General features: G+C 36.8%; 2 protein-coding genes across 20 annotated transcripts in view; one reads left to right on the top strand and one right to left on the bottom strand.

Moving 5' to 3' along the window:
• Window positions 1-244: 244 nt before the first annotated feature.
• On the top strand, window positions 245-4,031 carry LOC128167745 (protein Mpv17-like). Its single transcript, XM_052833640.1, has 7 exons — window positions 245-444; window positions 692-801; window positions 1,854-1,943; window positions 2,155-2,250; window positions 2,509-2,541; window positions 2,675-2,727; window positions 3,049-4,031. Exons 1-7 carry the CDS (start codon window positions 372-374, stop codon window positions 3,284-3,286), a joined length of 693 nt encoding a protein of 230 aa, XP_052689600.1. The 5' UTR covers window positions 245-371; the 3' UTR covers window positions 3,287-4,031.
• A 584-nt stretch (window positions 4,032-4,615) lies between these two features.
• Window positions 4,616-25,740, bottom strand: part of LOC128167648 (protein scribble homolog) — a 32,648-nt gene continuing 11,523 nt past the window's right edge. The window contains exons 10-42 of one of the 19 annotated variants that reach the window (XM_052833487.1): window positions 25,478-25,561; window positions 24,916-25,031; window positions 24,490-24,662; window positions 24,077-24,142; window positions 23,364-23,429; window positions 21,802-21,911; window positions 20,754-20,870; window positions 19,994-20,141; window positions 19,454-19,692; window positions 18,950-19,210; window positions 18,586-18,762; window positions 18,245-18,322; window positions 17,958-18,071; window positions 17,635-17,736; window positions 17,286-17,378; window positions 16,713-16,733; window positions 15,440-15,520; window positions 14,147-15,181; window positions 13,897-14,013; window positions 13,693-13,755; window positions 13,371-13,592; window positions 12,600-12,656; window positions 12,074-12,142; window positions 11,808-11,861; window positions 11,114-11,368; window positions 10,636-10,729; window positions 10,492-10,522; window positions 9,495-9,650; window positions 8,716-8,825; window positions 8,472-8,515; window positions 8,100-8,288; window positions 7,461-7,529; window positions 4,616-6,959 (exon numbers count right to left, since the gene is read on the bottom strand). In XM_052833487.1, the coding sequence (XP_052689447.1) occupies window positions 7,461-7,529; window positions 8,100-8,288; window positions 8,472-8,515; window positions 8,716-8,825; window positions 9,495-9,650; window positions 10,492-10,522; window positions 10,636-10,729; window positions 11,114-11,368; window positions 11,808-11,861; window positions 12,074-12,142; window positions 12,600-12,656; window positions 13,371-13,592; window positions 13,693-13,755; window positions 13,897-14,013; window positions 14,147-15,181; window positions 15,440-15,520; window positions 16,713-16,733; window positions 17,286-17,378; window positions 17,635-17,736; window positions 17,958-18,071; window positions 18,245-18,322; window positions 18,586-18,762; window positions 18,950-19,210; window positions 19,454-19,692; window positions 19,994-20,141; window positions 20,754-20,870; window positions 21,802-21,911; window positions 23,364-23,429; window positions 24,077-24,142; window positions 24,490-24,662; window positions 24,916-25,031; window positions 25,478-25,561 (4,611 nt within the window). In that variant the 3' untranslated portion in view covers window positions 4,616-6,959. The other 18 variants (XM_052833495.1, XM_052833504.1, XM_052833509.1 and 15 more) reach the window with 18 other exon arrangements.

Here is a 25,740-nt window from a genome sequence, read left to right as displayed (position 1 = left end):
TTTATTTAATTTTTTGGTGTAAAATCTGATGTACATAACATTTTAATCACTTCTGATCATATTTTTCATATAAAAATCGCATTTTTAAATTGCACATATATCAGTTCGAAGTTCCTCCAAATAGCTTTCGAATTTCCTCACAATCGTTTACCGATCCCGATGGAAAGTTGGTTCACGCATGCGCACATCCTGGTTATAGTGCCTGGTTATAGGATATAAAAAGTACCCTATTCTATACCTCGGAAAATAGGCTGAGTGCGTGTATTTACGCATGATGTTCTCGCGTTTCGTAACAGTTTCATAAGTTTTAAAAATGGGGTGGGGATAATCTAAAGTGTATACCCAATAATTTCAGACTTCTCTGATTAATCATGAATGCAGTTATTCGAATGCACTCGGCGTTGATGCAAAAATACCCATGGAAAACAGTCGCCTTTTCGACGGGTGAGTATTTGTCATCATGTCGATCTACGTTAAATTACGCGTTGAAAAGTGAAGGACTCAAATCCAATTTAGAAATTTGTTTGCTGTATCCATTATTTAACAAATTTGACAACCTGGAATATTTTTTATGCATAAGAAATAAGTAACGTGATCATGACTGCATCATAAGACACTGACACTGGTATATTCATTATGTTTTTTTTTTAAATTTTGAAAACAGAAATGCAATAATTGCATTCTTTTGTAGGTTTTGTTATGTCAACTGGAGATGCCATTTCCCAGAAATTTGTTGAGAGAAATGAAAAATTTGACTGCAAAAGATATGTTCGATATTGGGCTTTTGGGGTGATAATTGCTGTAAGTTAAAATATAGTTATGATTAATAAAATTACTGTTAATTAAAAGTGTTGTTACATCCATGCATGTTTTGCATCTAATCCTAATAAATTGCTGCTGATAGAGCTGCTTATTACGAGTACCTTATATGCATTATATGCTGTAATGCAAAATTCAATATTATCTAGAATATCTTTACAGTCCACAATTCTTAAAAAAAGAAGAAACACAATAAAAATAAGAGTTAAAGGTTTATTAACTGTAAAAGTGATGGTAACCAATTTGATTTAAGTTTCTTTTTATCATATTCTTTAGTTTTTCATCAGATTTTATGAATTGACAGAAATGAATACTAATGGGCTTATTTTCAAGTAATTAGTGTGACTTGCTTTCAAGTTAATAAAGTTGCCAGTTAAAAAATAAGAGGCTTATATTCAAGAAAAGCTTATTGTTCCACTGGAAAACTTCACCAAAATAAATAGATTTTATATCAGTTTATTCAACGAGTTAATAGCATTAAAAGTAAAAATGCCTCAAACAGCATGTGAGCAAATTTAAAGATAAGTTTAAAGCCCAAAATATAAAATTGATTCAGCTTATCAACATTCTTTGATCTATTATAAACAAAATCTGAAGATCAAGTTGAATGAATAGAACCACAGACTGTGGTGGGATCTGTCAAAGTCATTCCCTGTGCAGAATTTACCTTTCTTTATATGCTGACAAGAATTAGAAATAGAATTTATAGGCAGAATTTGAGTTTAAGCACTGCACGCTACATGTATATTTTCTTTTGAGAAGTTGCTGTTCTAATAGGCTAAGTCTTCATTCAGACTACTGGGTACAATGTACCTATGGTTTCTGATGCTTTTTTTCATATAAGGTTTATTGAAAAGCCACACCAAGTCACTGTCTAAAGACAAACACATCTGTGTCATAAATATGTTTTCATCATAGTTGAATTAATATGTAGGCCTTTGTAATTGTATTGTTATACTACAGATTCTGGTGGTCAGTACATTCTCATTTTATCCATTATACTGGTTTTCATTAGTATTATTTATCAATAATAGGGTCCTCTTTTCCATGGATGGTATATAAGACTGCAAAAGATTTTTGGGAAGTCTAAGTTGGCACCATTCAAAATGGTTGCTGTTGATCAGGTAATTAATTATACTATATTTTTCTTATACATGTATTACTATTTGCTAGAAAATATGTTTTAGTTTCAGCATTCGCAATGTATAGAAATCATTCTTGACTTTATAGAACTTAAAAAATTATATCCAGTAAATTTCAATGTGATTTGAAAAGGTAATCATGCAAAGAGATGCTTTTAATTAAGAAAAATTAATTCACTGCATTATTCTTCAGCTGGTGTTTGCGCCTGTCTTCCCTCCGTTTTTCTTAGGAGTCATGGGATTAATGAAAGGAGATTCTTTTTCTATCATAAAACAAAAAATTCAAAAGGTATGTAAGGTTAAAGTATTGTTAGTTAATCCATAATCCATACATTATTTCCGTACATCAATGAATCAATGAAGATTAATCCACATATAATTGTAATCCATCAATGAAGACCTGGTCAGCTTTATTCATTGTCATTATGACATGTGACTTAGTGATTTTGTCAGGGCATTGATTTCATTTGATGAACTGATTGTTATCCTTAGTTTACTGCACAATTGATTTTGATTACTTTTGTAAGTCAATGCTTTTCTGTTCTAGGATTATCTGGATATTCTCACCAGTTGCTGGTCGGTATGTACACACTATAATGCCTGCTACTTCAAGCTAAACAGCTTAGAGGATTTGCCATTTTGTATGATGCTCGTTTTATCCAGCATGCATTTACATGTCCATTAATTACCTGTCTCTGTATACTTTTTAACAGGTTTGGCCAGGTGTGCAGTTTGTGAACTTCCTGTTAGTGCCCATCAGTCACAGGTAAAGACGAAATTTTGACTCAGGGAAAAGTTAAGTTTTTAATTCCTTCACACCCCAAATACCCCCCAAATTTTAAAATATAATTTTAGTTGATTATCATATTTCGTCATTCCAATTTGGGCAACAGTAAATGTTATTTTCATATTTCATGCGACACAGATAAAATGCACATGTAAATACAAAATAATGTATGGTTTTAGTTCAAGTATAGCTCATTCATTACTGAAGATGTAGTTAGCATATACCCTTATTCTACTGCACAATTGATTTTTGTAACCTTTGTAATTCTAATTAATTGTAATCATTCTGATTTTATTGCAGGGTTCTATTTAACAACACTATAGCCCTTGGCTGGGACACCTACCTAGCCTGGAAGGCTGACGCCTCCAAACAGGAGTCCACCAACACCCTGGTCCGGTCTAAGTCCACCGACACCCTGGTCCGGTCCAAGCCCCCTGACACTCTAGTCCGGTCCCTAGAGACAACCGTGGCCAGCCTGCCAGTCTGGGGAGACGCGCCCACTAACCAGACCTCCATGTTTGTGGCCCTCTCCCCATAGCATGGCCTCCGTCACTGGTGTACTCAACGTTCGTTGCCAAAGTGTGTTCATATTGGGTTATTTTTTGGCTCCACACCAATAATGACTATTTGTACATACATGTACAGTGTATCCATAGTATAAGAAGCCTGTCCTAGGAACTGTTGTACTGAGTTCATACTTTGCTGTTGCCTGATATTATGATGTTTGTTGCATCTTGTGTAACATTGGACTGGTCAGACAGTCTGTTTTGAGGGATGTTTTAATCCTCAGTTTGTCTTGAGGAATGTTTTAATCCTCAGTCTGTTTTGAGGAATGTTTTAATCCTCAGTCTGTTTTGAGGAATGGTATTTAATTCTCGGTTTGACTGTGTCCTTGACTTAAAGTCGAAGAAAAGCATGTGATATTAAATAACCAATGCCTCATATATTGTGTCATGTTTCTATGTTTAAATATAATATATAAAATCATAAATTTTTACATTCATTTTCATTTTATTTATTAATTTTAATTAAAAAAAATATTCTTACATTCAGATGCTTGTCTGTGTAAATATTCCTTCATGTTTCCAGAATTTAACATTTGCATGTACATGTATATATCTACTTAAAGTTGCTTGTTACCTCCATTCTTTCAAACTTTTGGAGTTTGGAGTCCAATGATGCATTTACTTAAATTATGTTGCATATATGTTCTAGTTCAAATTACGTTTTTTGTTTTATTGTGACATACATATATGATTTATGCAAATAAAATTACAATTTTTTATGTGTTTGATGAATCAGAGGACCTCAGAAATACACTACAACTTGTTAAATTACAGAAGTAGAAGATATCTCTAGTATACAAGTTTTCACTGTTTGAGTTAGAGTGGGGCAGGGCTGCATTCAAGATCATAGCATCTCCAAGACCTGCGTAGCAGCTTTGATCTAGAATGATCTGCATGCTTAACAATTACAGCATTACCCTGTAATTTATTCAGTGTGTTTCTCTATCCTAGCAGCCTTGCTAGCTGCAACAATCTTGAATGCAGTCCTGCTCTCAATAAATCCAACTCGGACATTTCGGTGGAACGTACATCTTTGCTGTATGCAAACAAACTCTGGCTATGAAAATAGTTATTTTGCCCTCGAATTTCATATACAATTGGCATTTGTATTGCAATTTTCTGGATACTTTCTAGTATAAGGTCTGAACTTCTTTATTTGTGATCTACTGAAGCAGATCAAGTCACATTTTGTGAAGTTTAAGTAAATATCTGCAAGCCCTGGCTCCAGAGTTATTGCCTTTAGCCTTTTCCTCCCCTTTACACTTGCAATGTGAGAAAGACAAGACATAGAAGATCACAAATAACAGCTTCAGCAATTTTAATACGAAGTTGTGTAACCATGAATATTTATAAGTATCGCACATGTTATTAATCAGTCTGTATTAATTGTTAACAATTATGTTGTTGAGAAATAAGCTAGGCATTATTTCTACATGATTTTAAAATATAATTATTAAACAATGCCCCACAATTGTTAAATATATTTGTTCTTCATAAAACTTATTTTAAAAATTAAAACATGAAGGTTTGTAAAAAGCAAATGAAAGTAAAAATTACATGTATCTTAATTCTTCATATAAAATTTCCTTAAATTAAAGTTTGTAGGCATTACTGAAAAGTCTAAAAACAAACCATGATCAAATGTAGGTAAACTACAGGTATAAATCAAAATCTGTACATATAGATCAGCATTGTACATCAAAATGTATAATACAGACAGTTTGTACAATATGCATAAATCAAAAATTGTGTCCTTAATGAAAACATTATGATACAGAGACACACATAAATACTGATCAAAATCAGGAATTCTGACAGGTGTTAAATTATAACACTAGTTTGTATGTTCACACAAATCAACAAGTAGGGTACAAGGTTTTGAATTTTTGTGTACCTGTGAATTCTATTATCTGTTAGCATTAGTAAATAAGTATATATTAAGATATTTTCATTTGATATGACCATTAAAATATACACAAAGATTACACTGTCTATTCAGACAATCCAAGACCTATATTAAGTAGAGCCTTGGTCTCTATACGTCATGAAATTGGCTGGTTATTTTCCTGTAACCATTGGGTAATACTCTACTTGTAAACTCAATGAATAAATCCCCCATCCCCTTCATATGCTATGATAGTATGGCTATACATTGCACCTGTGTCCTTCACCTGACCTTCTGACACACAGGAATTGGCTGACCTTCCAATGACCTCTTTCTAAGTCAGCAATCTCCTTTTTATGGTCAAGGCTGACCTCCCAGTGACCTCCTCTCAAGGTCAACACAAACTCCTTGAATACATTGACACATTTATACTTAAAGTTCATTATGCACCAATATATTATTTTTTCTACACATGAATGATATAACTAATTAATCATCACCTCTGGACTGGTTACCATAACAACAGTATGTTAACATGTATAAAATTCTAGGACCGCTTTCCAATGAAGACTAGAAAATATAGATGTTGGATAATTTAACAAATACACATGTGGATAACAATTTGTAAACAGGGCAAACCATGTTGCTCCAAAGGGTAGAAAATATGTACCAACTAGAATAATTCATAATATAACCAGTTACATGTATATAAGTTGGTGTAAGCATTTCAAAAGTCAATTCAGGTTCACCTGGAGCAATATTGCCTTAGACAATTCTGTATAAATTCAACTTTCCAAAGGAGTACAGACTAAAATAAAATTTTATCCCACTAAAATATCCTACAAAAGCAAAATAAAAATTTTCTATATAGAAATAAAGTTAACAAACTATAAATAAAAAATTTCTGTTTCATAAAGTATTAAGAAAATGTATTAACTTGCCAACAAAGTTAAAAATCTTTTGACAGGGGCATGACGAAATCCTTAAGAAATGTAACTACATAAGAATACATTGCAGGCACTTCCACTGTTTGAAATGAGGTATAGCAGGATAAAACAGATTTTTCATTCTAAAAATTCTCCCAATGTGATTAAAAAAAACATGCTTAAAATTTTGCATCAGTATGTAAACTTCTTTAAAAACTGAATTCATAACTATGATACGATAAAATTGAACCTCTGTAAACATATGGCAGACACGAACGCAAATTGTACCACAATATACAAAGAATGAGAGAAAAAAAATCCGACAAAGCCATAGACGATGCACATAAAATCTTGTATCCAGATCTACCTATGTTATGGGGGCACAGGCTTTTTGTCCTTAAGTCTTGGGTTTAATGAACTTGGTTCCATATAGGTTGGAGTCAAAATATCAACATACATAAAAAGGGTCCACTACAGGATAAATAAATAAAACAGTTGCAATGAAGAACAAGAAAGTTGGGGGGAAACTTGCTGTAAAAAATCCTGGCACTAAAGCACATTCAAAGTCACACATCAGACACATCAGCCTCAAGAAGTAGTCCACACAAGATCGACCAGTGTTTGGGTGTTGTGTAAACGGTACAAGGTGGAATGTCCAGTGCTAGCCTATCTCCCCCCACCAAGTCAGTTGACTAGTCTGGATGCTGTTTCCCCATCTGGTGTACTTGGACCTGATGGGGGTGGTAAGGGTGGCATGTTGGATCTTTGGCATCTTGTGAACCTTGTGTCTGAGCAACATTAAGGTATTCACTCTACTCCTAGTTTCAGCCATCACTGGAATGAGAACAGAGTAAACATTACACTATGATCAGATTAATTTCGGCCTTTAAACTTTATCTCTAAATCGATTTGATTTTGAATTTTCAAATTATTTGCCTTTGTCATAAAACAACAGCCTAAATATCTGAGATTAGTCGTAATTAAAAGGGGTTCACAAGTTCAATAACTGAAACTGGACGAATGTTTAATGTCTGAAACTAGACTTAATAATGGTTCACATGTACATTATCAGAAACAGGACTTTATAGTTCAGGTACCAGTATATCTAAAAAAAGACTTAAAAGTGGTTCACATGTACATTATCTGACACTGGATTTAGAGTAGTTCACAATATCAATATGGTATACTGAAAAAGATATTGTGTCTGTACATCGCATCACTGCACACTCAATGTAGACACTGAATGTACATTCAGCACCATCAGCTCATCACCGCGATGAAAGTCCCACCACAACTGACCTCCGAGCTGACATAGCCTGTCCCGAGTGAACTCACCTAGCCTGTGTCTTGGTTAGATTCATCCTCTAGATTGAGTTCTATGATGTTCTCTTTAGTGACCTCCACCTAGAAGTGTACCACAACCAACACGTCAAGTCTGGGGTTAATCATCAAACAGTAACTTCAGAACAAACACTCTTACATTACACAAAGTTAGTGAGTTAACTGCATAGATTACTTTATTTGTTTTTAGTCTTTAAAAACATCTTCATTATCATTAGTAACACAACACTAGTACATCCCACAACTTCACATGCCAACAAGTCCACCGAAAAAAAACACTTGGAACAAACAAAAAATACCCACACTCATGCAAAAAACACTGACCCAGAAAAAATCTAATACTAAACGCAAAACACACAAAGGGAGAGATCTGTTGAAGAATTGAGGCAGAGCAAATGATTCGTAAAGCATTTAAATAAGGGCTTCTTTTAAGAATACACAGTAGTTCCCCTAAAAACAAACGTTCCTCCAATAACCAAATCTAAAATGTAAAAAAAAAGAAAAGACTGGGAATCCAAGTAAACATGGCAGCAATGTGAGACAACAGAGAACTAAGGCAGAGCTCCTGACACCTAGTGAAGCATGACAGAGTCTACATCACGAACGGACACAGACAACTGAACACTGTGCTACCTCGTGTTCTATCGTTTTCTCAATGACTTGAACGGTTCGGAGCGACACCTGCCCCGTCGCCTCGTCCACAAACTCGACTGTTTTGAGGTGACACTTCTCGTCAAGCACTCGAGATTTCTCCTGTACCCGAGTCTCCCCTTCCTTAGTCTGGACTATGAGTTTTTTGTTCTGATAGGGGCTGCGGGGACACTGGTTAATGCAACAGACACAAATCCATCACAACTGGTTAACCAACTTTCACAAGGGCAAGGTCATTCAAAGACCTTTCCATTTTAGTGTGATTATGTATGAATTCAGTGAACTCAACTCTGTGTTAGTAAACATGTAAATTATAGCAAACATGTAATTATAACAAAGAAATCAAAGTGCTACCTCTTGTTCTCCATTTGCACTGTGCTTTACTGCATTCTCATCATCTACAATGAACAACAGAGTAGTTTAAGACTCCTTTAATCAAAATATGTACCGATCCACTGCAGAACAGATTCACATGCAGGCAACATCAGCACATAGCTATGAGCCTCACAGTCAGAACAAATTTTAAACATCATTGAGTTAAATAAGAGAGTATTGTTACAGGCATCCTCTACAGATTCTATCCCCGAGGACGTCTAACCTGTAGTTGCGGAGTCTGGCACGGTCGGCAGGCGGGATTTCTCATGCATCTCCTTGGCCAATCCTATCACAGCTTGGGCCTTCATGGCGTCCACCTCCAATGACTTCATCCTAATGGGTCAAAGGTCAAGTTACATCATTATTTCCATCCCAAAGCAAACCATAATACCATTATTGAATACATCTGATACTCGCTGCTATATCATAGTGATTTTGAATTCTCTCACAACAGAGTAGTTATATTTTAGATAGATATTTAGCTTCTACATATTTATGCTACATAACCGAAGTTGCTATACACCATGCTACCTCTAGTAACCAAGGTCTACAAACATAAATGATAATAATGCAGTAATATTAATACAACAAGACATGTTAATAAGAAACAGAGAAGCTACAGGAGTTGAACCCAAACCACGCCATTCGTTGCCCAACCTCCAGGCCTCATGCACTCCATGGTTAAATAGTTAAAACTCAACTCATACCATGAACTTAGAATCTCCCCCAATCAAAAAAGGTTTACTATCATTAAGTCAATTTCATATTAAAGTATTACGAATTAGGATGATGAGTATGAAAATTAAAATAGATGAAAATGAGAATGCTAAATTGACTTTTGGATCAAATTGTGTATTGTAAGTTTCTTTAAACATTTTAAAAACCAAATAAATGATTATTTCCAGAATGGTTTTTTTTTTCCATTTTGGAACCCTTGGTCTTTGCATTCTCAGTCAATTTAACTATGCCAGCGGTTGAGTGATGAAGATGGTGATGACAGACCTGGCTTGCCGCCACGCGGCCCGTTTCTCGGCCTCTAGCTCCCTTTGTTGGGCCGGGCTTATTGCCGATTTATCCAGCAGACCCTCCTTAATCAGGCGTTCCTGCAGCCGTTTCTCGGCTTTGGCCGTTCTTACGATACAAGAACTCTGATTTCGGCTATATTAAGATACAGAGAGAGACAAACAATATCAAAGCCCCGCGCAAAACAGCACACATAAACTCACGGCAATCGTGCTCATTGTGGATATATAGTCCAACATGGACAGAAAAAAAGAGGATTATTGAATCATATAGGTGTAACATGGAAAGCGCTAACAAAGAACATGCTACTAGTATCAACAATAAATTAATTCTATTAAGTATATTTGTAACTGTTACATGAACATGCCACTGTTTAAAAAAGTGAGTATTTCTGAGATGTTGTTTCATAGATGAGATAAATTAAGAGACTGGTTTAACAGTTCTGATTTGTTGTTGCTGGTGAGCGTTTCTTAGTTAGAACCACACAGTGCAGTCATGCAGGTCCAAGTGCGGGCTGAGCCACACCAGACTCCTCATACACAGACACGATCCTGTCCCTCACAATAACCCCCACCTTTCACCACCCAATGTATCCTACCTTGTCCCTTTCCATTTAAATTTTCTAGAATTCAGATTTGAACTGTAAGTTCTATTGTATTGAGACTGTTCTATCAGTAAAGAAACTATTTGATATAAATTACCCAAAATTCCATTACAAATGTGAGTTCTGCAATGTATAGCACTATTGATATGGACTTTTCTTGTGGATATGTCAATGTGAGGTTAATTTAAGAAAAATTAACTGAAATATTTGGCTCCCATTCAATCAGATCATTTATCAAAAATTTAAACTTCTACATTCTCCGAAAAATGTGCTATAAGACATGTATATATGCTAATAAAAAAATCTAATAATAAAAAACACATTGATATAGAAACTCTTAAAAAAATACTTTTGAAAACTTCCATAACTTACTTCTGGACCGATGGATCTCCTGTTGAATCAACTGAAAAAGAAATTCATCAGACATTTTATCAAGTCTATTCATCCAAGAAAAGACATGACTGAAATGACAGAGAATTGTTCACTTTCCATGTTTAATCAGCTAAATTATCTCACCAGTGTGTTCATGAATTTCCTTCTCAAAAAACTGCATCTTATCATTGAAAGACAGGATATCTTTCTTTGGTGTGGCATTGGTCAGTTGTGAAGTCTATAGAAATGATTGAAAACATCTATAATTACACAGGTGACTAGCATGCTAAACATACCTCATCTTACTATCAAAGACTATTATTCAAGAATATAAAATAGCTAGAATACTCAAGGCTCTTCTTTTTTCATGCATGAACGATACATAAAAACAAAGAAAAAAAGAAGTAATAAAATCAAAGAATAGAAAACCATGCCAACAAAACATTCTAATCAAACTGTATCATTCTAATCATTTCTGATCATTATACAAACTAACGGTTCAATAAGATGGCCCACATCTGAGGCAATCTCCACAATGTAACGATAGACAGGACAGGACAGTCATGTCACGTCAGCCAATCAACACAAGCCCTGCAAGGCGTGTCCCGTGGGCAATAGTTACCTTGGGGGGTACAGCAGGTTTGGCCACTGGGATTTTGGACTGCTTCTGAGGGGAGTCCAGCTTTTTACCACCGGAGGGCATTCTGGCTTGTTTGATGGGGTCCACCGGACTGAGTGGACTCACCAGCTCGGGTTTGGCTGGGAGTGGGGGTTTGGGGGGAGGCCCCAGGTCCTCCAAGCTCTCAGGCCGAGCAATGTACGATGGCTTGGGTGGTACTGGGGGTCGCTTGGGTGGAACGGCTGGCTTAGCAGGCAGCTAGGGGGAGAAGAGTCAAAGTTGGCATCACACATGCAGAGGAGGTCAGAGACCATGCTAAATCACTTCACATCAATATGAAAGAGTTAATATAAAGGTGTTTATACAAGTATGCTAGCCTTTCTCATCACATAATGAAAATAGAAAATCATGCTTTAACAGTGAATAATACCAAGTAACAAGAATTCAAGATGAGTGTTTACCTGTCAGAGATAATAACTAGCTATCACACATCTACAGTGAGGTCATATCAAATCATTGTTAGTTCCAGAAACATACATGGATGTATAATTCAAAATGTATCAGTTAATAATGCCTCATGCTTCAAGACTCATGCTGTCATATTTGTATTTGAATATTAAGTTCAAATGTCAAAAAATTGAAAAAATATTGTTCTATCCTACATAACTACTTTGAGACAACAATAATCTTGGCTTACCACTGGAGCAACCTTCACATGTGTTTCAGGAGGCACTTGGTTTTCAATAGAATTCTGTAACAGAAAAGAACCAATGTATATGGGAGACGGGTTAATAACACCTCTCTCTCTCTCTCTCTCTCTCTCTCTCTCTCTCTCTCTCTCTCTCTCTCTATTACATTCTCAAGAGGCCTGTTCATTAGCCCTGGTCAGCATCATCTAGCCCTATATTTATTATTTTAATCAGTGCCCACTCTGCTTATGTACCATGATGAACAACTACACACCTGTTGGACTGCATTTCCTGTGTGCTCATTTTCCAAAGTTTCTGGAATTTTCTCATGTGTTTGCTGCCTCTACAAATAGAGACCAAAATATCAACAGATTGCTAGTAATATAGGAAACAATAATATAGGAGACAATAGTTTTTTCAACAACACTATGCTGATTATCAAAGTTCAAAATCTAAAAGATATGTTAAAATCTTAGACAAACTGAAAGATGGAACAAAAATCAATAATTGCTTTATCATAAATCATAATTTTTTAGTCAAATTAACACTTTGCAAAAAACAAACCCTATGTCTGTGTTCTATTGAGTTTTCCAATGATAGCCAGAAATACTGTCAGTGGTTAAACAATATCCATTAGAGCACACAAATCATTGAATATGTTTTATCATGTATGCAATGTATTTGTGTACATGTATCACCAAATTATTCAACACTTCGTGATGGTTCATGATCTATCTGAAATTTAAATGTGAACATTTGGTGCATCAATGTGTGACAGGTGTCAATCATGGTGTACAAACCCTATGCTCCGCCTCTTCCTCCTCCCACTTTTTGGCTTCTTCAGTAGCTTCCTGTTCCTGGTAACACACAACAACAAGACATGCGGGTCAACATTAAATGCATCTACTCAGACTTCATAGAGAGGACTGCTCTGCTTAGTAAAATGTTTGCATGGTATATTTTAATTGACCTATGTGTTAAATGTGTCCCTGGTTAATTCTTACTGACCAATGTCAAGCTCTTACATATGCATCATTGGACTTCTGTATTATTGTCAAAATACAAGAAGGAAGTTGGATATCATTTCACACTTGCAGGTACCACAGTATTACAAATCACCATATATTTTTTCACATCTTTAACCTTCTTTTATATTCCTTCTGAGTTTACAAACAGATGCTTTTTTAATAGAATTTAATTATTTTAGAAATCATGGTCAGAATAAGAGCCATTAAACTGTAGCTATTCCCTACTGAAGGCACATGATATTAGGAATAATAATGCAACATTACGTTTTTCAGAGCAATCATCCCTCAAAGTCTCTGATGTGAACAGCTACATGTATGTCAGTTTGTGCTGTGTAGTGCAGCAATTACAACACCAATCGAAGAGAGTTAGCAAGGAGAAAATCCAAAAGAACAGGAAGAATATGTCTCCAACCAGTGATCATATATTACTAGGTGCTTTTATCCATGGAGATCAGGGCAAAAAGAACACAGAGAAAAACCAAGGATGAAACAAGGAGAAAAAGAATAGCAGAGCCTAAATCAGGACAATTATTTTGGACCCACCTTTTGAATAATTACGAGATCGTCCCCATCTCTGTCTATGCTGGAGATGGAGTCCCCCCTTCCCCTGTTTGGGGGCATAGGGGCATTAGGGGAGTCTGGCGATTGGACATCTAGGGCGGGGTCAAAGCCATCACAGACCATGATGAACATCTGGTCACTGACGCTCCTGAGGGCGCGGACAGCCTCTTGGTGGGTGGCTCCTATTAAACTGGTGCCGTTCACCTGCAATGTACAGGTAAATTCAATGATCTCTTATTCAACTAAGTCAGCTAGCCAACATGAACATTATCAGACATTTTCTTTGATAGTTAGTTGCACTTGCCTCCAGAATTCTCTGTCCGACCTCTAGTCTGCCATCTCTAGCCACTGCCCCATCACTGTTAATCTGTTCAATTCAAATACACTACATTTAGTGAGTTTAATACATTAGTAAGTTTAGTTTCATAATTTACAATATTCTCTTAAGTTAGAACAATGGACAATTGATGTTAGATCTACAAGTATATGCAGAGTATATGTTACCTACCCTTGAGATAAATATGCCTTCATCAGTCCTGTCTTTGGGATTTGCAGCATAACTCTTTACTCCACCCTTAATGCTCATCCCTAATTTCTCCCCTGGACCTTTTTCAACTATGAGTTCCTAAAAAAAAATTGTGAAATTCCAAGTGTGATGTGATTGAAATTGTTCCATACATGCTTTTTAAAAATAAGATCTCAACATCAGAAAGATGACCATGACTACCTGATATCTTTAGAACAAATCAAAGCTGTACCTTGAGTCCTGGGGGCGGGGGGTCGTGTCGAACTTTGAGATTGATCTCATATGTGGGTGAAATCAGCAGCATTACTGCCTCCTGATGAGTGGCACTCGTGACGTCCCGATTGTTGACCGACAGAATCCGGTCTCCAATCTTCAGTTTAGTTTTGGAAGCTGCTCCGTCGGGAACTATCTTGGACACAAACACTCCAGGCTCCTCCATTCCAAACGGATGACTCGAGTGATCGCTCCCTCCCACTATACTGAGGCCTAGTGGGCCACCCGCTTTGACAATTGTCACTACTTCAATGGGGAACTTAGAATCTACACTACTATCCCCATCACCTATATGATTTTCCACAGAACTATTGGTGTCCACTGAGTTTGTTGTTTTACTAGTGTCATTTGAGGAATCCATCACAGTTTTGCTGTCATGAGGGGTCTCTGTGTCACTTTTGATACTGTTTGGTTTTACTATCATGGATGACGGTAGTTTTATTTGTGAATATGCAGACGGGGCAGATTCCTTCTTGATATCAGAAGTTTTTTGCGCACTTGATGATGACGACACACTGGGGGTAGAAGTCCGATTAAAACCCGGATACACAAAGGTCGGGGGTCGAACAGAGGTGGTTGGGGGTGTGTTCCAGTCCGAGGATATCCTTGGACTGTTCTGTGGGGAGGCGGGGTTTGGAGAATGCTGGGAAGAGAAGGAGGAGCCTAGAGATGGTGGCGAAGGATATGTATAAGATGAGGGTACAGCCGCACTGAAAGGACTGGGGCTGACGGAGGGACTCTTCTCCACTGAGTTAGTCTCCACTGGGGTTTCCACCGGGACAGGTGGCGGCTTCGTGGTAGGCGGTTTCTCATTCCACGTTATCAGTGGTTGAGTCAGACTCTCCAGTTTCTGTCCACTAGGGGGCTCTTTTTCTGCCTCGTCCGGTGAGACCACTTTTTCACGATACACAACGAGCCTGATCTCCTTATCTATTCCTGTTAACAATGCTACAGCCTGATCATGTCTGGCATCCTGAAGGTCCACTTCATTGATCTGCAACACAAGGCACACACATTGTATATCTACAGTACTACCAACAAAATCACAAAATACAATGCAGGACAATCAGGCCTAGGGGGCCATGAAATTTAGATGAGCTTACTTTTGATCTCATTCTCACTTTTCCACTACATATTCCTTTTGTTTAAGTGAGATTAAAATGAAAGCAAGCTTGTCTAAGTTTTATGGCCCCAAAGCAAGGAATTAATATCTTCTGCATATCAAATTTAAGCCTGCACAATGAACACTCACTGATATGATGCGGTCTCCTACTTTCAGTTTACCATCAATCTGTGCTGCACCGCCATCTACGATGCGCGAAATGTAAATGGCCTGCAAGGAAATACAGAAAATATAAATACAGAAGGACTAACCCTTACCTGTTTCAAGCAACAACAGTTAATTTCAAATACAGAATAACACATAAAAAGGATACCGGTAACATTTTTTTTGAATTTGTAAAGAAATAACATCCAAAAACTATAGGACTTGAGTATACATGTATATTCCTCCAGAGAGTTTGAACAAAACCATTGCTACAACTCTCACTCAGTCAAAATACAAATTGGAATTCCTGCAAAACATCATGCAATGCTTAATTCAAATTCTTCGTGATGATTCCTACATGCAGTCTACTTAAAGGGCTGGTGGGAGGGCTGGTCTGACATTCATTCTGCATTCTGATTGGTCGGACATTACTCAGTTAATGGACTAGATATGTCACAATGCACACTGTTCTAAGACAGGGGGCCTCTCTGTAGAATCTCCCAGCATTCTAGGGAGTTTTCCTTTATCTAATCTATTTATACATGAACATATTGGTAAGTGCAGTGCAATTCGTGGAACAGGAGGTGTGGTTAAAAACTTCATCTGAATAAGCGATTCATTTATTGATAAATAATGTAGACGCTTATATTTGATATAAATTAAATAAATGTTTGAATTTCTTTGCATATTTTACTTAAATGATAAATTCATAGATCTACAGTGACAAAGAAATCCTAAAACACATTGATACAATATAGTACATGTACTACAAACAGAGATGATTGTTGTCAACACTCAGAGATGACAGACTGATGAATACTAACTACATGTATTGATCAATTCACAGATACAGTTTACTTCCACTAAACTAAATAAATACAGACAACAGAAGGGCTGGTAACCAAACATTTCAATTCAATATGTGAAATCTTGGGGCAGAGACTAATGTAGTCAGACATCTTACTGTATAGACCCTGTCCGCTGAATGGATAACTCAGTCTATGTTAAAAACACTACATGCAAATTTTTCTTTAAAGTTTTGGTTACCCTTATTTAAGTTATTCTACTGAGAGATTGATGGATCTTCATTTCGACTTAACATACGTGAGAGAGAGAGAGAACATATAAATATGATAAACTCAAAAAAAATTTCTATACTCAAAAGGTCATGGTCATAACTTAATAAAAGTCATGCTAGCATTAGGTGAACAAAAACTGATTTGGATGTCACGCCTAACACATGCCAGACAATACCAACCTCTAAGAACTCATAGATATGCTGCAAAATCATCAAAAGTTAGCAAATTATATAGGGTTTGGAAATGTACAGACATACGTGTATATGTACGTCATTTTGGGTACTTGACTGTAGACCAGAAAATTTTTGGAACTGAAACAAAATCAACGGTCATAACAGAACATAAAAAGAAGCATGCAGCACCAATTTAAGTCTTTGTAATTCTATAGATAACTTTACAAAATAGTTGGTGCCCAGTTATCCACTTTCTCTTTGTCATAATTCCTTTTCCATTTATCTTTGATAAATTGTTTACATGTACATGCAGCTACATGTATGAACTAAAGCAAAATGAATCACAAATCAAATAAAAACAAAAACAAAACTTGAAAGACATTGATACAACAAATAATGCCAGTGCCTTTTTATTAAACTTTTCCCAACTCTACTGGAAGCTTTCTTCCAAATATCATTTTTAACGTAAAAGTAAACCCAGTGTAAGAGTGACAGACTGAATAGAATGAGAGAGTGAAAAATAAATCTGAAATAAAACCAGATAACGGGGAAGGGTGGTGGGTGTGGGTGGGTATGTACCTGATTGTTTCCTTTGAAGGGGACGGAACCTCTCCCTCCAGCAATACTGAAACCAAGCCCGGTCTGATCTCTCTTCAGAGTGGTGACAATGGTCTGGAACAGAGTAATGACATGTTTACTGTACACACACACAGACTGATGCATGGCTATTCTATATTCATGTGCTCTCTTTATATTGTATTCACTTATACATGGGGTGTTTATTTCACATAGTAGAAAGTGATGTAAAAAGAAACCAAAGAAACTCATTCATTTAAAAATATATATTTTCCATAAGCATGGGAATCCTCTTGTAAGTTGATGTCTAAATTATCAGAATGGTGACCAGGCCCCTGGAAGCTGTGCCTACCTCTCCAAAGATGACCATGCCTGGCTCAGATTCAAAAGTGACTGTAGCGAAACCAGTATTGCTGTTCTCTTCCTTCCCTGGCTCTTCCTCTTCCTCCTCCTCCTGGGAACAAACCAACAAGACAGCTCTCAGTTACAGCTCGTTATGTATGATGCAATGATTAGTAATCATACTCGTTACAGTTTCAAACAGTACGAAACTGGATAGAAATGAAGACTAAAGTACTTAATATTCTAAAAAAGAAACAGGACTGCAAATTCCTTCTGTGTGACAGTAATATATTAGAGGCGTATTCCCTTCAAGCATCTCACAAGCCCACTGACCTCAAACTTCTGAACTTTCTCCCTCCCTAGCACCATCACAATGTTATTCCCTGCGGTCTTTAACACATCCACGGCATCATAATGATCGGCTCCTACCAGGCTCTCTCCATTCACCTAATGCAACAACATAAAACAATCATATTCTTCTACCTTTACTTTTTTTTTTACCAGTTAAACAATACTCATTGAAAACAAAAAGAGGTTAAGTGGAACAGAAAAACAAAGTACAATTTCAAATAACTACTCTCATCCTACAAAATTTCTTCGAAATATTTTACTGATCTTACCGAAAGAAGTTTATCCCCGACGAGGACTCCTGCCTTGCCTGCTGGACCATCCTCAGACACTCTTGATATAAACACGCCCTGTAAAAACACGACCACAGATCCAATAAAGCTACATCATCATTATCTATTTACAAATTACAGAAACCTGCCTACAAGATCACTCCCTATTTATATAAACTTTGAATGCAAATTAGTATGGATAATATAATTTTAGAAATTTGGCATCAATAAAATGAACATTCTAAGTTAAATTTCTGGTCCTAGTGGTACATGTCAGTTGTTGTAATATCAAGAGGTAAGTACACCATCACTCTAGTACAGTCTATAGTGCAGGCCCTCACCTCGTCGTTGCCCTTGAATGGAGTGGAGCCTTTGCCCCCTGCGATACTGATGCCCAGCCCCTGGCCAGGCTGTCGTGTTATGTTAATTGTGAGCTCCTCCTCTTCGTAGTCAGGCTGTGACTCCATCGTGAGCTCCAGCTGACCAACACGATTCTGCTCGTATGTTTCCTCCTCTGGCTGTCAATCAAAGTCTAACATTTTACTTGTTACTAAATCACTCTGAAGTTCTATCAGATCAGATCAGTCCATCACTTCAACCTGATCAGGATGGTAATTACACAATGCTGTATATACAGATATATTCAAAAGGCCCTGCATACAACACATGACTACTAATATAAAATCTAAACCACTGGCCACCTACCACTTCTAATTCTTCCTCCTCCTCATCTTCTTCATCCTCATCTTCCTCCTCCTCTTCCTCATCTCTAGACGGCTGCTCCTCCTCCTGCTTCTTCTTAGCAGCCAGTATCCTCATCACCTCCTCTTTGGCCTCCTCACTCTTGTCCCGATCGATTCTCTTGTCCCTCTTGTAAAATGGAGTGTCTCTCCTACGGAGTCTGGGGGTATGTTTCTCGTCATCGTCTGCAGAGCTATCAAATCCAACCCGTCGCCTTTCTTCTTCCTAAATCACACATGGTACAAATAGAAAAAAATTTTGTATGTACATTGTCAGCTGAATTAAAAAATGTATATTTCTCTACTACACTGACAGCAAAATAAAAATTTCTACTTATATCTACTCTTATATTTGTTTCTTCCAATATATTTTTTTCAAAAAATGATAAAAAGGACTAAACACTTTGACATCCCCACTTTCAATATTCACTTTTTCGAGACCCAGAGCAGGTCCAACCTACACTCTTACCTCATCCGAGTCTGGCATTTCTGATTTGACAATGATCTCCTCTACTGTTGGTCGCTCCGTGTCGGAGACGTCCGACTCCTCATGACCATTAACTCGGGGTGAGGTTGGTACGTAGGTGACGACGGTTGGGTCGATGGACACCTCCTTAAAGAGAGGCTGGGTCTCTGAGGGCGACTCCTCCTCGGAGCTTACCTCCTGGTGCTGGTTCTCCTGTCTCGGGGGACCCTCTAGTTCTGGAGCTACAAAGAGTTGACATAATACAGATCTAGTCATTCAAAGATGTCATCCGTCTTCTTTTATGTAGAAAACATTAACATGCTTCTACTGAAAAGAAACTTAGTAATCAACCATTTAAATGAATTCTTGTCAAAAAAACGTTTATTGAATTACTCTTCAAAAGTTCAACAAACTTTTCACAAAAATGTACTGTACATGTAAAATGTACATGTCCTGGTTTTCACAGCTACTGATAATTTTCTGCTAACTTTACAGAGAATGGATCATTGAGAGAAGCTGAGGAATGGCAGAGCTGTAGCTTACTTCTGATGGTAGCGGGCTCATCAATCAGAGTCACTGTCTTCTTCTCAGGTCTGGGCTGAGCATGCTGGGCTATGTAGTCTTTATCTGGGGGTGGGATCTCAATCTCCTGATACTGAGGGTCTCTCCGGGGAACAAACCCAACATCTTCCTATATATCACACGCAAACAAAATCTCATTCTCTTGAATTTATACTGACTTAAATAAGTGGATATCAGTGAGAGTTTTAAGATTCTCATCATTTATCTCCTCTACCAGTTTACTACAACCTGTCCATTTATATCCTGTCACTTTTGTTAATTTGTTTTGTATCACATGGTATATATGCATTTTAATATTTTGTAATATATGTAACAGTTACTATTGACTTATTTAAGTGCACAATATAAGGTAACACAGAGTTAATTATGCCAGTGAATGTTAGTGAAAAACGATTATGCTCCTTTCTATCCATCTAAGGGACTCAACTCCTATACATCCCATAAACAAGCTCCTACTCCATTTTACCCTATTAACCCTCTATACATTAGGTGTTGTGTTTTCATTGACACTTCTGGGAAAATTTGAAACTTGAACTTGTATGATCCTGTTGTGACCACAATACAATGTTATTAGATATTACATTTCAATGAACAAATACATTTGTGGAATCCCTCAACGAAGAATTCAAAACTCCATGAAAAATAGTATTCAATGAGAATTGAAGAATTGACAGGTTACCACAGAGGTTTATGGGTGGGGTGACCTGAGTGGGGTGTTTACCTGCTTCTTCTCCTGGTGGGGGATGATGTGTCCGTCGATGCCCGCCTTGATCTTCTGGTATTTGGGGTGGCGCCGCTTGAGGTCAGCAGGGTGGGGGGTGTTCTGACGCAGAAATTTCTGAGAATAAATTAGTGGAGCAGGCCGAGTTAGCGGTTATTGTGAAAAGAAAAAGACTTCATTCAAAGCAAAACAATCAGGCACTGTGTACACTCAAACATATACAATTAAAGATATATACTGAATGATTAATAGAAGATTTCAACATTCTGTGAAGGGGGAAATATTAAATACAGGCATTCACAAAAAACAAACTCAACTAATGATGCTTATATGCATACATGAAATAGGATAATCAAATGATACTATTTTCTGCAGAACATAATGATAACAAAAAACCCCAATAATATAATCAGAAATCAGAAATACACTCTTTACAATGAATTACATCAGCCACTTATGTTTGAAATGCATTCAAAATTCACTTTGTACATTTACAAAATGTACATTTTCATAAAGTAACAAAATTGAGTTGCAAAAAGAAAAATCAAACAATTTAAGATAAAAGAACAATGAAATTATTTTATCATAATAACGGGGGAAAATTATTACCTTTGGAATGCAGAGAAAACAGTTCTATAACATTGAAACAAACATAGACTTTTTCTGAGTGTAACATAGCTCATGCATAGTTCTCCTCAACCATACCTGTACATGCATCAATTCTCATATCATTGTCTACAGCATCTAATCTAATAGGAGGTTCATGATCAAAGAACCACTTTCTAATAAAATGGGAACAAATTCAGAATGATGAAAGAGGGTTTAACCTCACTGTGCGGAAAGTCTAACTAATATTTTCTTGCTTTATTATTTATATATGTACAGCGGGTAGATCAGATATGATTTCTAATGGAATGTTAATCATTGTTAATGGTAACAAATACAAATGGGTGTGACTCTGAGGAAGTGAAAAAAAAAGTAGAAACAAAATGTAAAACTGATCTTGGTCGTGAATTTCAGGGACACCACACAGTACAATGACACTCACCCCATCACCCTCGCCGTCACTGTCCGACTCGGCGGGGACGCTCCATGTGATGACGCTGTCTCTCTGTCTGACAGGCTCCTCCGAATCGACCGCCGCGTGGTCAGGCACATCTACAATCAGAGCATGGCTAATTAACATGTGTACTAACGATCCACAACCGTGATACACATTATGACTAGAACATATATCACCGATGATCACTTAAAACACATAAATTATAAATGAAGAATAGAACTTAAAAAGAGGTCTATTGATGAAGATATCAAAAGTGCTCAAAAGAAGCATGTTCTCATGATTATGGCAAGAAAAGAAAAGGCCATTAAAAACAATGCAAACACACAAACATTAAAGAATACAATGATCAAGCAATTTACTAATGATTGGCAATAACATGGTACTTTAGTTTAGGCACTGGTTATTAGGAGGGTTCAAACAGGCTGTCATTCTCTCCTCAAGCTGGGTTAATCCAACTATGATCATTCTGATACAGACAAGGATTACTACTAAACTTTACATACACACACTAATGGCCTCCATGAACCAGAATGTGGTAAAAAATTCCCATTGTATCCCTGTCTAACTGCTGTAGTGTGACAGAGATAAAGTACAGCACACTGGACAACACACCCAACACCCCTCCATAACTGATCTACTTGACAACACACCCAACACCCCTTCATAACTGATCTTAAGGAGTGGACATAGTTTGTAGTTTTGTGATGGGGGATCCAGACTGTAAACCTTTGGCATTATAAAGCTCCATTTCCTTATAACTAGCTAGCATGGATTCTATGACAGAATCAAAGCTCTATAGAAAGCTGTTTTTTTTATAATTTCTATCGAAGCATGATCTTATTAACCTTGAACTAAGCATGATCTTACTAACCTCGAACTTAGCATGATCTTACTAACCTCGATCTAAGCATGATCTTACTTACCTTGATCTAAGCATGATTTTACTAACCTCGATCTAAGCATGAATGTACTAACCTTGATCTAAGCATGATTTTACTAACCTTGAACTAAGCATGATCTTACTAACCTCGATCTAAGCATAATCTTACTAACCTCGATCTAAGCATGATTTTACTAACCTCGATCTAAGCATGATTTTACTAACCTTGAACTAAGCACAATCTTACTAACCTCGATCTAAGCATGATCTTACTAACCTCGATCTAAGCATGTTTTTACTAACCTCGATCTAAGCATGATTTTACTAACCTTGAACTAAGCACAATCTTACTAACCTCGATCTAAGCATGATTTTACTAACCTCGATCTAAATATGATTTTACTAACCTCGATCTAAGCATGATTTTACTAACCTCAATCTAAGCATGATCTTACTAACCTTGAACTAAGCACAATCTTACTAACCTCGATCTAAGCATGATTTTACTAACCTCGATCTAAATATGATTTTACTAACCTCGATCTAAATATGATTTTACTAACCTCAAACTAAGCATGATCTTACTAACCTCAAACTAAGCATGATCTTACTAACCTCGATCTAAGCATGATTTTAGTAACCTCGATCTTAGCATGATTTTACTAACCTCGATCTAGTTTATAGTTCAGGCGACTATCCTGATCTGTGGTTGTGCTGCCATTTAACATATTCTCTGTAAAACACGTCAAGCAAGAAGCAAATATCAAACTGCAACCAAGACTCACGTGCTACGTGCTAATCTTAAATACAATTGTTATAGAGAGACAGAGGAAAGTTAGATAAAAAGTTTCAGTTAAACATGTGAAGATATGAGATTGCAGTACAAGTCAGACAATTAGTTGTTCTTTGAACAAAGATTAATATTAGGGTTCATTTTGGTTATGTGAAAAACAGATTCTAGCTACAAGCAGATTGGGCAGTTATGGATACTAGCACAAAAGCTGCACAATACAAAAGCAATCTACAAGAGTTAAGCAACATAAATGGTATTAAACAATGCTCAAAGCATCACAAAATAAACTATATAACATTCAAGTATTTTGATTTTAAAAGTAGTGCTACTTAGTGCAAACCAAGATTTTGTGAATTTTAAGTAAATAGAGCTCCATACATTTTGTTTTTATTAATGAATTTAACGTAACCCCTCCCATCCTTAGCAATAACGTTTTAGACACAGCCAGCATTCCAATACATTGCTAGCGTAAGAGTCGGCTACATACAACAGAAGGAACAGAGCAGAGCAAGCTGATAACAGAGAAGCATCAGCCTGAGTGATATAAGGAGCCAGGCCTGAGCAAGACAAGCCAGCCAGACACACACCTCGGTCTACGCTGTAGCTGAGCCTGCTGTCGCGGTCCGTAGCTATACTGCCCTTCAGAAGGTTCTCTACAACAAAATCCCCACATCATTGCCCGCATAAATGGTCCATTTATGTACATGCACAGATTTAGGTTTGTTTTTAACTTGCCAAACTTTGCCAAAAGCAGACTTCATAGAATTTGATAAGTTGTAAACCCTTTGCCAGGAAATTTTTACGCTTGGTGAAGTTAATTTTCAAGCAAAGTGCACAGAAAAAGAACAATGTAGAGAGAAGGGAAGATCATGCAGTCACATCAGACATCACCAATGTTGGAAACACACAAAGGTTAACAAGTCTGGTTTATAAATTACACAGTTAAAATTAACAAAACATTAATCGCAGACACCAAGAATAAATCTAATATAAGACTTACCCATGCTCTCTGTGTGAAAACCTTGCTGAGGCAACAGGAAACACGTCAAGACGTGCTGCCCCGTTCTGTCGTCAAAATCTGTCTGAAATTTTAACATGGGTTTGGCTTGATTCTCCGAGAGCCACAAGGCATTCAGGTGGAGATTGGTGATTGTGATGGGTAGATACTCTAACCTGTGAGGGCAAAAATGTTCAATTATATCCAACATGATGTTGTTTATACATGTATAAAACAATTACAGTTACATGTAAATAATTTGACTAAGAACCTCATTACACTCAAGACCTTTAAATTTTATAGTGTATATTTGTACATGGAATGTATATTACACACAATTGACAATCCTTACATACTGCCTGCACCATTATCATGAAATACATAATATTGTGGTTACACTGCATATTGTACATGGTTGGCGGTCCTTACTTGTTGCCGGACACATCCAGCACGTGGAGCTCCTTCAGGTTACCTAACTCCTGCGGCAGCCTCAGCAGGCGGTTGTCTCTGAGGGACACCACATTCAGCCGCACACACTGTCCAATCTACAACAGGCAGGGTCAAGGTCATTCCAACATCTTATACACATACTGTATACAGGGTGATTTTTGCCCCTTATTATTTTCGCCCTTCTACACTTTCAAATGGTTTCGCCCTTCTTAAATTCGCCCAGACACGATTGTGTACAAAAGAGATACCTTGAAACATTGGCATTTGCCCAGAATTAAATTTGCTCGCTGACGAGGGCGAAAGGGGTGAAAATAAAATGGATGCAAATATTTCCTTGTATACAGTATTGATAATCTGTATTCTTTTAGTCAACCAGCATAGAAAATTGCTTTATATTCCAAGATATCTGTCAGTCACAAGGCATGGTTAATGTCTTTAGAGTACAAATAATAGAATGATAATTTAACATCTGTGAAAATTGGCAAATTAATGTGTGTGAATAAGTTAATTAGGTCATACCATGCTTTGACTTTTTACTGACCTCCACAGGGATTTCCTTCAGCTGATTTCTATCTACATTTAAGTTGGATAAAAGCCTAAGTCTTCCTATTGTTGATGGCAGTTCCTACAAAACAAAACATCCAAAATAAATCAGGACATTTGTTTTGGGAAAAACAAATAGCAAAGTTGTTTATATAATAAACAAGGAACATCATACATGTACTAGAGTGTAAAAATATAAATATGTCTTTGAATTTCAAAGATCCTAGGATTTAACCTCAAAAAAAAAAAAGCCATAGAAAA

Source organism: Crassostrea angulata, chromosome 1 (assembly GCF_025612915.1).
Source record: "Crassostrea angulata isolate pt1a10 chromosome 1, ASM2561291v2, whole genome shotgun sequence".
NCBI lineage: Eukaryota > Metazoa > Mollusca > Bivalvia > Ostreida > Ostreidae > Magallana > Magallana angulata.
The sequence above is the reverse complement of the archived record's forward strand: the minus strand, read 5'-3'. Positions and strand labels throughout refer to the sequence as shown.